Below are 18,349 nucleotides of genomic sequence, written 5' to 3' on the forward strand. Positions count from 1 at the left end.
TATACATACAAAGCACAGAATTAGGGCAATGCCAGTACCCCCTAGAGATGTGGCATGTATTTCTTGAGTATATACAGTGAAGGAAATAAGTATTTGATCCCTTGCTGATTTTGTAAGTTTGCCCACTGTCAAAGACATGAACAGTCTTGAATTTTTAGGCTAGGTTAATTTTACCAGTGAGAGATAGATTATATAAATAAAAAACCAGAAAATCACATTGTCAAAATTATATATATTTATTTGCATTGTGCACAGAGAAATAAGTATTTGATCCCTTTGGCAAACAAGACTTAATACTTGGTGGCAAAACCCTTGTTGGCAAGCACAGCAGTCAGACGTTTTTTGTAGTTGATGATGAGGTTTGCACACATGTTAGATGGAATTTTGGCCCACTCCTCTTTGCAGATCATCTGTAAATCATAAAGATTTCGAGGTTGTCGCTTGGCAACTCGGATCTTCAGCTCCCTCCATAAGTTTTCGATGGGATTAAGGTCTGGAGACTGGCTAGGCCACTCCATGACCTTAATGTGCTTCTTTTTGAGCCACTCCTTTGTTGCCTTGGCTGTATGTTTCGGGTCATTGTCCTGCTGGAAGACCCAGCCACAAGCCATTTTTAATGTCCTGGTGGAGGGAAGGAGGTTGTCACTCAGGATTTGATGATACATGGCTTCATCCATTTTCCCATTGATGCGGTGAAGTAGTCCTGTGCCCTTAGCAGAGAAACACCCCCAAAACATAATGTTTCCACCTCCATGCTTGACAGTGGGGACGGTGTTCTTTGGGTCATAGGCAGCATTTCTCTTCCTCCAAACACGGCGAGTAGAGTTAATGCCAAAGAGCTAAATTTTAGTCTCATCTGACCCCAGAACCTTCTCCTAATCACTCTCAGAATCATCCAGATGTTCATTTGCAAACTTCAGACGGGCCTGTACATGTGCCTTCTTGAACAGGGGGACCTTGCGGGCACTGCAGGATTTTAATTCATTACGGCGTAATGTGTTACCAATGGTTTTCTTGGTGACTGTGGTCCCAGCTGCCTTGAGATCATTAACAAGTTCCCCCCGTGTAGTTTTCGGCTGAGCTCTCACCTTCCTCAGGCTCAAGGATACCCCACGAGGGGAGATTTTGCATGGAGCCCCAGATCGATGTCGATTGACAGTCATTTTGTATGTCTTCCATTTTCTTACTATTGCACCAACAGTTGTCTCCTTCTCACCCAGCGTCTTACTTATGGTTTTGTAGCCCATTCCAGCCTTGTGCAGGTCTATGATCTTGTCCCCGACATCCTTAGAAAGCTCTTTGGTCTTGCCCATGTTGTAGAGGTTAGAGTCAGACTGATTAATTGAGTCTGTGGACAGGAGTCTTTTATACAGGTGACCATTTAAGACCACTGTCTTTAATGCAGGCACCAAGTTGATTTGGAGCGTGTAACTGGTCTGGAGGAGGCTGAACTCTTAATGGTTGGTAGGGGATCAAATACTTATTTCTCTGTGCACAATGCAAATAAATATATATAATTTTGCCAATGTGATTTTCTTTTTTTTTTAAATATAATCTATCTCTCACTGGTAAAATTAATCTAGCCTAAAAATTCTAGACTGTTCATGTCTTTGACAGTGGGCAAACTTACAAAATCAGCAAGGGATCAAATACTTATTTCCTTCACTGTATACACTACAGGTTGATACTACTGGAAACTACATAGGGAAAAATCTGAAAAAAAAAGGTAACAGGCTTTTCCATGCTTTCTAACAAACCGGTAATAGCGCTTTCACACAGTTGCTTTCTCAATACGTGTTTAATCCTCATATGCTTTGCCATGAACAGGACTAAATCCCATTAGAGGAAAAAACTTGGTTATTTGATGTCCCAGACATATGACTTTGGTGAAGACAAGTAACATTTTAAGTCATATACAGCCTTCAACTCACCTTTCAACATTTTACAGATATGTAACACTAGTCAAAGGTTCCCAGTAACTTTACTGAGCAAATGGCTCAAAAATGTACTCCGTGCACTATGAAAATCTTAATGCAAATCAGGCTTAAACTGAGGGACTTAAAAATTCTAAGGAATACATATACACTGTAATTCCCAACAAATCTGCCTCATTGTATATTTCCAGAAAAACATCAGCAATGAGATTACAGTAATGCATCATATATATGACATATAATTGACTGAAAATTTGCACCATACATTTCTTAACTGAAAGTAACGTCTTATTAAATTCTGTTTTTGCTACCTTCTATTTCGAGGCCCTAAAATAATGGGTTGCATCTCAAAATCAAACCACTGACGTTGATCAAATTATGAAAAAAGAAAAATGGGAAAAACAGTCAACTGCTGACTAACATTTTCCATACAAGCATACACACAGCACACGTTCATAAATGTAAAAATCATAATCATTAACACAACTCATTTTTTGCCATTTGGAGTTAAAGAAAATAAACGCAGATCAGGAGAAATACCTTCAGGGGAGATTAAATCTACAGCTTCAATAAACTAAGCACACATTTGTAAGGCTTTGTTCACATCTGCCCCAGTGTCCCGTACCGACGTTCCGTCTGATTTTTCTGTCGGAACGGGACCGTGACAGTGACTGACACAAACGGAAACCATAGGTTTCGGTTTCCATCAGCATTGAGTCGACTACGCTATTGATTTAATCAAAATGACGGAACCCTTGCACAACGGAGACAAACGGAAGCCATCGTCACTGGATCCGTCACCATTTAAATCAATGGTGAAGGAAACGGAAACCTGTGGAAGCCTAACATGTGTCCTGTCCAGTTAGCTTAGGGCCTGTTCACATCACCGTTCGCTTTCCGTTCCGGGGTTCCGTCTGAGGTTTCCGTCGGGTGAACCCCGCAACGGAAAATGAAAGTGAAACCACAGCTTCCGTTTCAGTCACCATTGATATCAATGATGACGGAAACATCGCTAATGGTTTCTGTTCGTCACTATTCCGGCAGGTTTCCGTTTTAACGACTGAATCAATAGCGGAGTCGACAGCCTTGTGTTTACTCATACAGAATCATATAGGTACTTTTATGCGGCCGATTATCCGGCGAATGAGCGCTCATATGAGCTCCAATTCCTGATCATTGGCCCGTGTCAATATTGAAGTGTCAACGTTTGTCGGCTGATCGGATCGATTATGCTGCCAAAACAAAATGTTTGTCGGCAGCACATCTCCCTGTGTAAACACGGGATGTGCTGCCGACAATATGCAAGCTATACAGGGATCGTATTAAGGATCTTTCATCCCCATAATGTCATGATCATTGCTCCTTGTAAATGGAGCAAAAACGCAGCAATTGGCATGTCATTATCATCGATCGGCGCATGTTGCCAGGCAGAAAGCTGCCCGTGTAAAGCCACCATTACTACGTGAATGTCCTGAATAAATAAACAAAAGCCTATAGAAGCTATTCCTGAGATCTAAGTTTAGGGGCCAAATTTTATCAGGACTTGTATTATAAACTTAAAGCACATTTAGTGTCCAGTTTAATAACACCTGCTTCTTAACACTTTATTGATCCATTGCATCCAAAAAAAAAAAAACACAAGGAAGCCCATTTGCAAATTATTACATTGATTTACCCCTTAATGACGAGGCCATTTTGCACGTTAATGACCAAGGATTATTTTTTGTTTATTCACGGTTGCATTCCAAGAGTCGTAACTATTTTTTTTTTCAGTCGACATAACCGTATAAGGGCTTGTTTTTTGCAGGACGAGTTGTCTTTTTTAATTGCACCATTTTTGGGTGCATGAAATATATCGATTAACTTTTATTAACCTTATTTTAGGAGAGAATTGAAAATTAAACAGCTATTCCAGCATTGATTCTCACGTTATAAATTTACGCCGTTTACTATGCAGCGTAAATAACATGTTACCTTTATTCCATGGGTCGGCATGATTACAGGGATACCAAATATGTATAGATAGGTTTTATATGTTTTCCTACATTTGCACAAAGTAAACACTTTTAGAAATAAATTACTTGCATTCCAAGAGCCGTAAGGGTATGTGCAAACTCAAAAACATTTGAAAATACGGAGGGAAAAATCGCTCCTGATTTTCAGACTTTTTTAAGCAACTCGCGTTTTTTAGGGCCGTTTTTCTATAGAGTCAATGAAAAATGGGTTTTTAAGCGCCGTTTTCGAAAATGAGGCGTAAAAAAGCGCCCCGTCGGAACAGAATGCTGTATTTCCCATTGGACAAAGTGGTTTTATTTTATTTTGACTGATATTTTTTTAATTTAGTTTTTTACAAACTTTAACTGCTTTACATTTTTTTCTTTTAGTCCCACCAGGGGACTTCACCATGCGATCTGCTGATCGTTTATGATTTGCTATACTTCGTATACCAAAGCAGGATTGCCTGTCAGTGTAAAACTGACAGGCAATCTATTAGGCCACTCTGGCATGGCCTAACAGGCATTTGCTGAATGCAGACCTGTGGCCTTTGTTAGGCCCCCAGCTGCCATGGAAACCCAACGGCGCCCCGCGATTTCTTTGCGGGGGCGTCGATGGGGTGACAGAGGGAGCTGCCTTCCTCTGTCAAACACATTAGATGCCGCTCTCGCTATTGACAGCGGCATCTAATGGGTTAAACTGCCAGAATAGTAGCGCGCTTCGATTCCGGCAGTTGGGGCAGGAGCCAGGCTGTGTATAACAGCCGTGCTCCTGTCGCTGATCGTGTGGGTACAGTGGCAGTACCTACGCGATCAGAGGACGGATATATCCGTCCTCATGCGGGAACTAGCACCTGCATAGGACGGATATATCCATCCATCGTTAAGGGGTTAAAAATGTACTAATGTTTTGCATCTACAGCTCCCATGGACACCTATGTGAATACATGGTTACCGTGTAGTCTGTTCCTGCAGTCAAGTGTCACTTTCCTTCATCTGTCCCCTCTTCTACTGTAGTAAGGGGTGACGTTACATATGCCTGCAGGAACAGACTACAGAGTTTTCTTGTAGCCTGTAGCCATAGAGATACATAGGGCATCAAAAGGAGCTGTATACACAAAACGGTATTCGATTTTTAATTAAGACTATTATCAGATCAGCTTCATTAATTATTTTAGATGCATTGGATCATTAAGAATGTGGTTTCAAAGATGAACATAGCTTTTAACTACACAAATGTTTCAATAATAATGAAATTAAGCAGCACTATACCTTTTGGAAGCTTGGTAGGTGGTGCGTTTCTTGCCCAAGCATACATAATGCTAGATTTATCTGTGCAGGGTCCAGCGCCACAGTCCCTAAATAGAAGACCAGTGTCATTATTATTTGAAGCCAGAACATGAATTTTTCTACAATAAAAAGTGAATCTAATCGATCTATCCATCCATCTATCCATCCACACACACAACATGTGTCAATGTATTCTGCAGAGCTGTACAGAGAACACCCCCATTCACACTAGAATACAGATTTAGGACCCCAGTTTTGCAAGGTAGCAATGCTATTGAAGTGGTGATGGCATCCATTTCTATTTGCCACTTTTGGAAAACACAGACGGAATGAGCAGGGACTCAATTTGCCAGAGAAGAACAATTCAAGATCTTAAACTAGGTTCAAACTAGTGACACCAATCCATTTTTTTTTTTATAGATCTGTATTTTAATCATTCATAATAGAAAGCATAACAGATGCTAAAGGGTGCTTTATGTTTTCAATCCTTTTTAAAAGGGGCTTTTCACAAAATGTACATTTATAAAAGAAAGTCAGTGTGGATCTGACCAATGGGCCTGGATAAACATCCCTTTAAATTGACTTTAATATAAACAGAAGTCAAATATCATCCCTGGTTATATTCAAACTCAGAACCCCATGGTCTTCAGCCTCACGTGTCTGAAGTAGGATTTTCATCAATAGTATTTGTAAGAGAGACATACACAAATAGTCTCAAATTGAGCAATGGAGTCTATTGGCACAGGATGCCAGCAAGCACAAATAAATTCTCCTCTGATATACATCTCTAATTCATTTATCTGCCTGGAACAATTTTCTGGCTTCTACTTACCCCCTCCCTCTTTTAATCAAAGCTGTAATTGGATCAGATATCGGCTAACATGCTATTACTACATACAGTCTGTGGCAAAGCTCCAATGTTTGTTTTGCATTTACCTACAAAGTCACAGCTTTAGTATTATCTTTGCAAGCACTTGGCAAATTTCCCTTGTCTATTCTAATTTAGGAATAGTATAAACAGATGCATTTAAAACATCTGAAAAATAAGAGAATGATTTACAGGGAGAGAAATTTACAAACTAGGATTCTACCAGCGTCAATGAAATAATGGCATCATGTGCTAGACACGGTTACTAAACATGAATAAATAAAACCGCCAAAGCGATTAACACATTGGTGTTAGTGTGTTTTGGATCATTGTGCCACTGCATAACCCAACTGCGCTTAGTGCCCTGAAGAAGCAAAGCAGCCCCCTGACCATCACACTACCACCACCATGATGGACTGTGGGTATGATTATGTTGTTATAGTGGAATGTGGTGTTAGCTTTACTCCAGATGTAATGAGACCCACATCATTCAAAAAGTTCCACCTTTGACTCATTAGTCCACTGATTATTATTGCAAAAGTCTCACGGGTCATCTAGATTTTTATTTTTAGGCAAGTGCGAGTTGCGCTTTTTATTATTTGTGGTCAACAATAGCTTGCGTCTTGCAACTCTTCTACAGATGACCGACTTTTTCAAAACACTGTATAACTTAATAAAATTTCTGATGAAGGGTTACTTTGGCGTCACATCCTTTCAGACTCCCAATCCAGGGCAAGCACCACTGAACATACAAGCTGCTGCAGTCTGCCAAGAGGGCAAATACTAGTGGTCTGGACCCTGAAGGGAAGTGCTGCTACATAAACATAATTATATATTGCCGTGTCCGTAGAAGTACTATGACTAAATTTCATGTTGTTTAACCCACACGCTGAACACTGTAGGAGAAAATTCACAGTGCCAGAATAGCTGTTTTTGGTCATCTTGCTTCTCCAAAATAGTACATAAAAAAGATCAGAAAGTCGTACGCCCTGCAAAAAAACAAACACTCAACAGCTTCAAAAGTTATGGGTCTCAGGATATGGCGACGCAATAATTTATTAAACAAATTGTTTTTATTTTGTAAAAATAGTAAAAACATAAAAAAAATATATATAGATTTGGTATCGTTGTAATTGTATGGACCCACATAATAAAGTTGACATGTAATTTTTACCGCACAGAACGTCGTAACAATCCAAAATACTATGGCAGAATTGTGTTTTTTTTACATTTAAATTCTACCCCACAAAAAAACTTTGTTAAAGTCTATCAACATATTATACGGAACATTAAATGGTGCTCGTCCCGCAAAGCACAAACACTCAAGAATGAAAGTTGGAGGTGTCCTTAAAGAGTATCTGTCACTAGTTTAGTAATGCCCAATTTCCTAGGTAATCTGATCGGCGCTGTCACCCTGATAATGCTAGTGAAAATTGTGTCCCAAAACTTTTATTATTTTATAGGTTATGAGCTTTTTTCTAAATATGTAAATGAGCCGGTTAGACAACTGGGAGGTAACAGCAGCGATTCTCCTGAGGTGGAGCTACCTCACAGCCTCTGACGCTGTCCTATCAGCATGAAGCTGCTTCACACACAGTGTGAGAGACTGCGGCTGGTGGGAAGGGGGAATCACTTAAAACAGCCATATCTGCGACTGTGGACCACCTAGAACAGCGGTTCTGGTGGCATATGAAAGGAGATTCTAATCGTTCATATGGATTGCAGTGACACCAGGATCGCAGTTCTAGCTGTGAAACCACCGGAGATATCACCAGTTGAATACACAGTCGGGAATGGAAGCTGTATACTATATGATCACACTGTGTTGGTGGGCAGGGAAGGGGGAGAAGCTGTATGAGGATTGGACAGCGTCATACAGGAAACATTACACCGCCCAGAGTGAAAAGCAAGAGTCACCTCATTTGGCTATTAGAGCCATATTAGCATATTTAGAGAAATTCTCATAACTTTTTAAATAAACGTGTTTTTTTTAAACAAATCACACTGTGGTTATCAGCAGCAAATATCCTATTCGATTAGTTAGGAGATAGGGAATTAATAAACTGGTGACAGAGCCTCTTTAAGGGGTTTAGTAAAAAGGGTTTGCTTTATTTCCAGAAGCAGCGCCAGGTGTGGCTAGGTCTGGTATTGCAGCTAAGCCCATTTCAAGTGAATAAGGCTGAGCTGCAATACCATTTTTAGACCCTAGTTAAGAGTAGTGCTTTTTTCTAAACCTGGACAACCCCTGTAAGGGAGTTCTTTTAAGGGATTTTATATATTTCCAGTCAAATTCTGTTAAACAATACTTCCGGGACTCATGATGTCTTTTTTAGAATCTTTCACTAAAAATGTTAATACCAAGGCCCAGTTCACACAGAGATCTATTGGCACGGACTTTGACGTGCAAACCGCATCGGAATCAGAGCCAAAAAAACTTCCGAAATCACCTTTCATTGATCTCAATGCGAGGCGGAGGTGTTTTTTTTCTTAGGCGGCTTTTAGCCACTTGCGGGAAAAATAGCGGCATTTCCATTCTTGCCGAGGTTCCACCTCTGACCTCACATTGAAACCAATGGGAGGCAGAAAAAGTGTTTTTTGCTGCTGTTTTTGCCTGCAGTCCTCACACAGAGTATTTTGCAGTTGAAAGAAATCTGCCTCAAAATTCCTGAAGGAATTTTGAAGCAGATTTTAACCTAGCTGTGTTTTTTTCCCGCGGCTTTCAGTGATTTTCAGCTCACAGCCATTCTGGACCGCGGGCAAAAAAACACAGCAAAAAAAACTTTTTATCCCATTGATTTTAATGGGAGGTCAGAGACGGAACCGCGGCTAGAAAGGACGTGCCACTTTTTTTTTCCCCCGCATGCGGCTAAAAGATGACCCGGGGAAGAAAAAAAATAAATTTTAAAATCGCCTCTGCCTCCCAATGAAATTAATGGGAGGTCATTTCTGAACTTTTTTTGGTGTGGATTCAGACGCGGTTTCCACGTCAAAATCAGCGCCCAAAAACTCAATGTTTACCGGGCCTAAATAAAAAAACTAAGAAGAGCACAGGATCTGGAGACATCACTGTGTCTTGGATTGAAAACACAGAATACAAGTATAGGGTCCAGTCTTCGTATTTATTTCATTTGGCAGGTGGATAACCTGTCAGGACGGACACCTGAATTCTGTTAAAGCAACAAATCTTATGGATTAGAATACTTTAGAAGCGGCACAGGAGGAGGTGTTTATCTGTCTCACAAACTTGTAAGCTGGCATTACAAGGAATGACTCGTAAATCTATCCAGCGCAGACCTCTGCACAGAGTATCATCCTTTAGCTATAAAGAGGCAAGTCTATTTTTTTACATGAAACAACTCGTGTGTGCCAAGGTCATCAATACTGCTGCTGCTGCACTTCATTCACTTCTAAAGAATATGGAAACTGTGGGAAGTACATCAACGCTAAACTGATCTAGCTTAATCCTCCTTTATCTGAAGATTACCGTGACGGAATAAGTCTGAAGCATGGATCTGGCTTGTCTTTGAACTTCTTTTTTCTTTGCGCACATCGGTTTTAAAATCATAAGCTTCATCCAGTCTGGGAAGTTTGATAAAGGATTTAGATGCTGCTTCAAATACGGTTTTTATTGTTGTAAAAAATCCTATATCCTCTCTTCATAGTCATATATATATAACTTTCAGTTGTATTAATGATTGGTAGCCTTTTCATACTGCATATAACAATAGTTAATAATATATATATATATATATATATATATATATATAATCTATTATATAAACTGGCAACTCCACCACTTATAATACATAGGTGGTGAGCAAACATGTCATTTTTAGTTTGCAGTTGGAAAATTTAACATTCACTCATAAATATGGATCAGAAAGTATGAGATATTTCCAAAGACCCCGACCAATTGGAAAATCAATTAAAGCATAACTCCAGCCAAAGATTAACAATGGACTGTGATCCTGAACCCTATGTGTAGTAACTATGTTACATCTTAGAAGTTTGTACTCCACACTTCTGCCAGGAGATGAAGAAGCTACTTCCTGTCAGCCATATTACCTCTGATAGGACTAAAAACTCTGGCCAAAAGTCTGTATCTTTATCTAAGGCTTCTCCAGCCGTCCCTCTGTTATCTCTGAGTGTAAAAAAATAAATGGTGGAACTTCTATTTTCACAATAGCGGAGGAGCCACAGTTACCATACCACTTATGTAAATGTATAAAATCTATTCTGAGAAATGTATTTCAGTGATGAGAATGAGGAGAAAAAAGCCACGGCGCCACTTGGTATGAATCAAAGAAGATGAGGTAAGAATAGGAGGAAATATATATGCTCACCGTGTGGTTTAAAAGAGTTCAGCGCCGGGGTCCACGGGGTAGCTGCTGCCAGATCCGAGCCGGTCGCCTAGGAGACCGCTTGAGTACGAGAGATGCAGATAAAACAAAAGGATCTATAAAGGCGCTGCTGCTTGTTTGTGGACAAAATAAGTATCCTGAGGTCAAGTATAGAGTTTTGTAAAAAACTATTTATTCGCAACGCGTTTCAGCACCGAACTGGCGCTTTCATCAGGCATAGGGTTACAGAAAAAAGAGACATGTTTATATAGGGCCAGTTCAGATTGGATGATTGGGTAAAAAACCGCGAAAGCACAACAGCAGGTCAAAGTTCAAAATGTACGATCTAATATAACATGATAAAATGTGAATACATAGGGGGCAGGTAAAGGGTATAAATAATAAAGGGCTGTATGTTCTGTCAAAGATTGATTACGGGACGGAGTGAGTTAAAACCATGTGCAACGTAAAATGTGTATACTATCAATATCATTTTATTTTTACTAGAAACAATAGTTGGTGCCATCGGGAAACAGGGGTGGGTAGACATGATTTTATTAGGGGTTTGTGTGTAGTGTTTTTCGGAGTAATACTGTATGTTGTTTTCAATGTTTACACGTTGCCTCGGGAACCAGAGGAGTTACGGAAGCCGAGGCGCTCCAAAATGAAATGGAACGCAAGGTGAACCGCATTACGCGAAGGAAGGATGAGATGCTCAGACAGGACCGGCGGAGACTACTGAACCGAACTGGAATATGAAGATCGGACAGGGGGTGAGTGAAAAATCTATATCAAATATAGACAAGCTCCAGAACCTTAGGTTAATAGGTTGGTATATCACTTGTGGGCATTTATTTGGAAGGAACGTACATCAGTGGTAGTGGGTGAGGATAACGGCAGTACGAATGCCCATACCCGTATTAATTGTTTTAGTAACAAATGCCACAGTGTGCATTACTTAGCAGGAGAATTGGATTATTGGTTTATTGGTTTGTTATGTAAAATGCATTCCGTGATAAATAATTATTGCCCATCTGGAGGTTGGATATGGCTGAATGTTGTAATAACGAAGAGGTCTAAGTGATGTTTTATTTTTTAAAAAATTTTTTAAAAATTTTTTAATTTTAAAAAACTGGTTTAATACATACTCAGATTGATTAGTCTAGAGATGACTCTGTAATGTCATTTAGACCCAAAGGGTGAAGTGTGTTCATTTTAAAAATCCAGTAGTTTTCTCTTTGTTTTAACTTGCTGAATCTGTTTGGGACATCAATACTGATATGTTCTATTGGTGTGATATTGATTTTATTGAATTGGCAGTCATGTATTTGGAGGAAATGTCTAGAGACGCTATGCTTGAGGTATCCATTGTTTATATTGAACCGATGGTTGTTAACTCTGGTTCTTAGACACTGAGTGGTTCTACCAATATATTGTAAATGGCAAGGACACTCTAATAAGTAAATGACATAGGAACTGCCACAATTTAGGAGAGTTTGTATATTGAAGGTTTCGTTGGTAACTGTGGATGTGTAATCAAATTTTCTGTGGCTGATGGAATTGCAGCACAGGCAACGTGAGTGTCCGCATTTGTATGACCCTTTGATGCTGGAAAGGAAGTCTGTACTAGTTATAGGATGTTTTCTTACTCTGCTAGGGGCCAAAATATTTTTGAGGGTTAGGGACCGTCTGAAAGTGATATTGGGTTTACATAATAATGTGTCTTTGAGGTACGGATCATTTTTAAGGATGTGCCAATGTTTGGAAAGAATATTCCTGATTGTTTTATTGCCCCTGTTGTAAGTGGTGATGAAGTTGAGATTGGAACGGTTTGTGCCCAATACATGAGATTTTTTGGAAAACCTTTGTCTTTGAACCTTTTTTCAAGGACTGTGCAGTAATGACAATGACTTCAACAAAGAATGCGCAGTCCTTGAAAAAAGGTTCGAAGACAAAGGTTTTCCAAAAAATCTCATAAAAGGCGCACGATCAAAAGCTTCAGAGCTTACTCAAATGTCTTGTCTAAACCCTTCCGTCAAGATTTCAAAATTGGGCACAAACAGTTCCAATCTCAACTTCATCACCACTTACAACAGGGGCAATAAAACAATCAGGAATATTCTTTCCAAACATTGGCACATCCTTAAAAATGATCCGTACCTCAAAGACACATTATTATGTAAACCCAATATCACTTTCAGACGGTCCCTAACCCTCAAAAATATTTTGGCCCCTAGCAGAGTAAGAAAACATCCTATAACTAGTACAGACTTCCTTTCCAGCATCAAAGGGTCATACAAATGCGGACACTCACGTTGCCTGTGCTGCAATTCCATCAGCCACAGAAAATTTGATTACACATCCACAGTTACCAACGAAACCTTCAATATACAAACTCTCCTAAATTGTGGCAGTTCCTATGTCATTTACTTATTAGAGTGTCCTTGCCATTTACAATATATTGGTAGAACCACTCAGTGTCTAAGAACCAGAGTTAACAACCATCGGTTCAATATAAACAATGGATACCTCAAGCATAGCGTCTCTAGACATTTCCTCCAAATACATGACTGCCAATTCAATAAAATCAATATCACACCAATAGAACATATCAGTATTGATGTCCCAAACAGATTCAGCAAGTTAAAACAAAGAGAAAACTACTGGATTTTTAAAATGAACACACTTCACCCTTTGGGTCTAAATGACATTACAGAGTCATCTCTAGACTAATCAATCTGAGTATGTATTAAACCAGTTTTTTAAAATTAAAAATTTTTTAACATTTTTTTTAAAAAATAAAACATCACTTAGACCTCTTCGTTATTACAACATTCAGCCATATCCAACCTCCAGATGGGCAATAATTATTTATCACGGAATGCATTTTACATAACAAACCAATAAACCAATAATCCAATTCTCCTGCTAAGTAATGCACACTGTGGCATTTGTTACTAAAACAATTAATACGGGTATGGGCATTCGTACCGCCGTTATCCTCACCCACTACCACTGATGTACGTTCCTTCCAAATAAATGCCCACAAGTGATATACCAACCTATTAACCTAAGGTTCTGGAGCTTGTCTATATTTGATATAGATTTTTCACTCACCCCCTGTCCGATCTTCATATTCCAGTTCGGTTCAGTAGTCTCCGCCGGTCCTGTCTGAGCATCTCATCCTTCCTTCGCGTAATGCGGTTCACCTTGCGTTCCATTTCATTTTGGAGCGCCTCGGCTTCCGTAACTCCTCTGGTTCCCGAGGCAACGTGTAAACATTGAAAACAACATACAGTATTACTCCGAAAAACACTACACACAAACCCCTAATAAAATCATGTCTACCCACCCCTGTTTCCCGATGGCACCAACTATTGTTTCTAGTAAAAATAAAATGATATTGATAGTATACACATTTTACGTTGCACATGGTTTTAACTCACTCCGTCCCGTAATCAATCTTTGACAGAACATACAGCCCTTTATTATTTATACCCTTTACCTGCCCCCTATGTATTCACATTTTATCATGTTATATTAGATCGTACATTTTGAACTTTGACCTGCTGTTGTGCTTTCGCGGTTTTTTACCCAATCATCCAATCTGAACTGGCCCTATATAAACATGTCTCTTTTTTCTGTAACCCTATGCCTGATGAAAGCGCCAGTTCGGTGCTGAAACGCGTTGCGAATAAATAGTTTTTTACAAAACTCTATACTTGACCTCAGGATACTTATTTTGTCCACAAACAAGCAGCAGCGCCTTTATAGATCCTTTTGTTTTATCTGCATCTCTCATTTCAGTGATGACATCATCAAGGAAGGAAGTTACTGCATGGTACAGATTTAACGTTGTCCTTTGACAGAAGTCTAGAACATTAGACTTTAAAAAAAAATCCCATCTTGCCCATTTTTACAACTACAGCAATTTCATTGTAGACTATAATATACTGTATATATCCACAAAATTTATTGCTGGACACATGCTTTAAAAGGGGTTTGTCCGGGATTAAGGCTAAGTTCACATCATGTCTGAGCCTTCCGTCAGACATACTATTGCCTGACTTAAACCTCTGAAGGAAGTCTCTGAAGCACGTCACTGTATAGGTACAGTGGCATGTCACCCATAGGCTCTCATGTTAAAAAATAAACAAATACCACGTGGTATACTTTTTTTGTGGGATTCCTCTGCATCGAAAAGGATAGCCGACTACGCTTTTCTATACAGAGAGAAAAAAAAAAAAAAAAGTATACCAACATATACTAGCCTGACAGAGGCCAAAGGGCACTCTGTTGGCCTTGGTTAGGTGAATGGAGCCCTATGGATACGTTTAGCGTATACGCAGCCAGTTTTTTTCCCAGCGTAAACACCAAACATAAGACTCAGACTTGTACAGAGCCTTTATTATTTTTATTGGCCATAAGAGGCCATGTCACAAGGGATATAATAACGTTATAATTGATTTTTATTTAAAATGTTGAACCTTTTAATACTGCTGATAGATCACTGTGTCTCACAGAGGCCTCATGTAAAGATTGTGGGCGTGGATCAGCCCGTACACTGCTCCACCCCCCTCTACCCACACATTATACGGAGTACAGTGGCCTCTAATAGTAATAGATCTGGTGCTGTACATGTATTGGTTGGAACGGTTATCTGCCCAATGTAAACTTTATCATTGATTTCAGAAAAGATAAAAAAGGTACAACATATTTTCATCAAATCAGAAAAAAATGAATTTCAGACCATCAATGATGGTGATCAACATGCATGAGGATACAGACCCTTACATTTTAGTAAATATAGTGGGGTACCCTACATTTGTATACTTGAAGCATGTGGCACTTTCTTATTTATTACAAACGGCAGCGTTTCTGTCTTGATCCCTGTCCACATCATGTATTAAATCGGCGCAACCTGTGCTATTTATACAGTACACCTCCTCTGAAACCTAATAAATAAATTAACCAATCTTTACAAATATTTGGGGTTCTTATTTGATGTAAGGTTCCAACACCTCTGGTTTATCAGTTACCAATAAAAGATCAATACTAAACAAGATTTGATTTTCTAATAAAAATTATGCCATGATGCAATGCACCAGGCCATTTTTTTCAAATCTAACGTGTCACTTTATATCATAACTTTAGAATGCTTTTATTTTTTCAAGAGATTCTGGGACTGTTTTCTCGTGACACATAGTACTTTAAGTTAGTGGTAAAATTTGGTCGACACATTCAGTGCTTATTTGTGAAAAATACCAAAATTTAGAGAAAATTAGCATTTTTCTAAATTTAAATGTACGTACTTGTAAAACAGATAGTAATACCACACAAAATAGTTACTAGGTAATATTTCCCATATGTCTACTTTATGTTGGCATTGTTTTTTGAAAATAATTTTATTTTTCCAGAACGTTACAAGGCTTAGAACTTTAGCAGCAATTTCTCACGTTTTCAAGAAAATGTCAAAAAAGCTATTTTTTCAGGGACCAGATCAGTTCTGAAGTGGCTTTGAGGGACTTATATATATTTGTACATTTTTCTGTCTTATATATTAGAAACCCCCTATAAAACAAAAAAAAAAAACATTTAAAAAAACTGCACCCCTCAAAGTATTGAGAACAGCATTTAGATAGTTCCTTAACCCTTTTTGTAGAAAATCTGTTTTAATTAAAAAAAATAAAAATCTGTAACAGAAGGTTTTACCAGAGAAAAGCAACTCCAGATTTATTGCCCAGATTCTGCAGTTTTTAGAAATATCCCACATGTGGCCCTAGTGTGCTAATGGACTGAAAGCACAGGCCATAGAAACAAAGGAGCACCTAGAGGATTTTGGGGCCTCCATTTTATTAGAATATATTTTAGACACCATGTCAGTTTTGAAAAGGTTTTGTGGTGCCAAAACGGAGCTAGCGTGATATACAGCTGACACCGGTGGCTGATATCATCTTTCTTTTGCAGGCGGGACCTAGCAGGCTTCCGTACTTGGCAGACAGGAGGCCATTGTTAGGCCTCCGCTCTGCCAGAACAGCCATCGGAACCGATCTGCTAGGAATCACCATAGATGCAGCGCTCGCTTTTGAGCGCTGCATCTAAGAGGATCGGCGACTAGCTCCGGTCCTGGCCTTGCCTCAGGGTGTCAGCTGCAATATACACCTGACACCCGCTGGCGATGGTGCTGGCTCAGCTTCTGAGCCTGCATCAGCAACACAACGTATCAGTATGTTGTGTTGCGTTAAAGAGGCTCTGTCACCACATTATAAGTGCCGTATCTCCTATATAAGGAGATCGGCGCTATAATGTAGATGACAGCAGTGCTTTTTATTTAATAAGACGATCTACTTTCACCACTTTATTAGCGATTTCAGATTTATGCTAATGCTACCACAAAAACAGTAACGAAGTGCACAGATTTTGAATAGACATCCCGTGGAGTGTCTATTCACTGTCTAAACACTTCAGTATTGTTAATGTGTTAGTATAAGACAGCACATAGCGATCTAAAAGGATCCCTATGCGCTGTCTAAATGAATGGAGAGGAGTGCATGACGCTGATTGGTCACGGGATGTCTATTCACAATCTGTGCACTTCGTTACTGTTTTTGGGGTAGCATTAGCATAAATCTAAAATCGCTGCTGTCATCTACATTATAGCGCCGATCTCCTTATGTAGGAGATACGGCACTTATAATGTGGTAACAGAGCCTCTTTAAGCCTCTTTAAGTACTAGTACGTTGGAGGTCGTTAAGGGGTTAAAGGCTATATACACACCCCTACTTTTGGCTACAAGCCAGGACAAGGTGTCTTCAAATTGCTAAGCATTGTCCAGCTCCATTTTTTAAGAGATTGTACAATGCAGCTGGCAGAAACTACAGGACACACCAAAAGGCTGAGAAGGATGAAAGATAAGAGGTAAGACCCTGCGGTGAATTACTTTTCTGTTGACAGGTTCACACAGCGTGCATTTTACACGGTTTTTGGCACATTGTATGTGCCAAAAAACGCTTCATTAAGCTTCCCATTTACATCAATTGTAAAGCGTGCGGTTAGTATATACAACACGCTTTTTTACGCGAGCGTTGTTAAAAAGCGCGTTGCGTAAAAAAAGAGGTATCAGGTAAATTCTTTGGTGCGTAAAATGCCCAATGTTTCCATAATCAGTGGGAGTCCTAATTATGCGCCCAAAAAAAAAAGTGCAAAAATCGCACACACAAAACACGCGAAAAATGCCTGAATTTCAAAAAGGGAGATGACAGAAGTCTGCTGTAGGTAAGTTTTTTTATTTTTCATATTCCGAACTTAATTTCTATTTTTTTTTGCAGGTTCCACTGGACCGTTTGGGCTACGTTGACTACCGTTTTTTTTAATTTTTTAAATAGAATGGTTACCGAGGGTTGTGTGGGGGAGTTTTTATTTAGATAAAAAATATTTTTGTAAGGGTGTATTCACACTGTGCGGCCGAAAAACGCATCGAAAAAATTGCTGTAAAAACACATGCATTTTTCGATGTGCTTTTCGGCCACGCAGGAAAAACGCACTATGTGTATACACGCTTAGGCCCTGTTCACACAGATTTTTGCAGGCAGAAAAAAAGAACCTGCCTCAGAATTCCTTCAGGAATTTTGAGGTAGATTTTTAACTGCCTGCGCTTTTAGGCCTGTGGTTTTCGTTGCGTTATTTGCCCACAACCATTAAATCTAAGGCATGGACCGCGGGCAAAAAACGCCACGAAAAACGCTTGGAAACGAGCACTGCAAGTTTTTTCTGCCTCCCGTTAATTTCAAAAAGAGGTCAGAGGTGAAAGCTGCGCCAAGAAAGGACACGCTGCTTTTTTTCCCCGTGAGCGGCCAAATTCACCTGGGAAGAAGACGCATCTGCATCACATTGAAATCAATGCGGGGCAATTTCGGGGGTTTT

General features: G+C 39.4%; 1 protein-coding gene across 8 annotated transcripts in view; it reads right to left on the reverse strand.

Annotated features, from left to right (window-relative positions):
• Nucleotides 1-18,349, reverse strand: part of PAM (peptidylglycine alpha-amidating monooxygenase) — a 223,999-nt gene that overhangs the window by 122,610 nt on the left and 83,040 nt on the right. For all 8 annotated transcript variants that reach the window (XM_075836954.1, XM_075836992.1, XM_075836985.1 and 5 more), the window contains exon 6: nt 5,201-5,286. In XM_075836954.1, the coding sequence (XP_075693069.1) occupies nt 5,201-5,286 (86 nt within the window). The remainder of the gene's footprint in view (nt 1-5,200; nt 5,287-18,349) is intronic.

Source organism: Rhinoderma darwinii, chromosome 1 (genome assembly GCF_050947455.1).
Source record: "Rhinoderma darwinii isolate aRhiDar2 chromosome 1, aRhiDar2.hap1, whole genome shotgun sequence".
Classification (NCBI taxonomy): domain Eukaryota; kingdom Metazoa; phylum Chordata; class Amphibia; order Anura; family Rhinodermatidae; genus Rhinoderma; species Rhinoderma darwinii.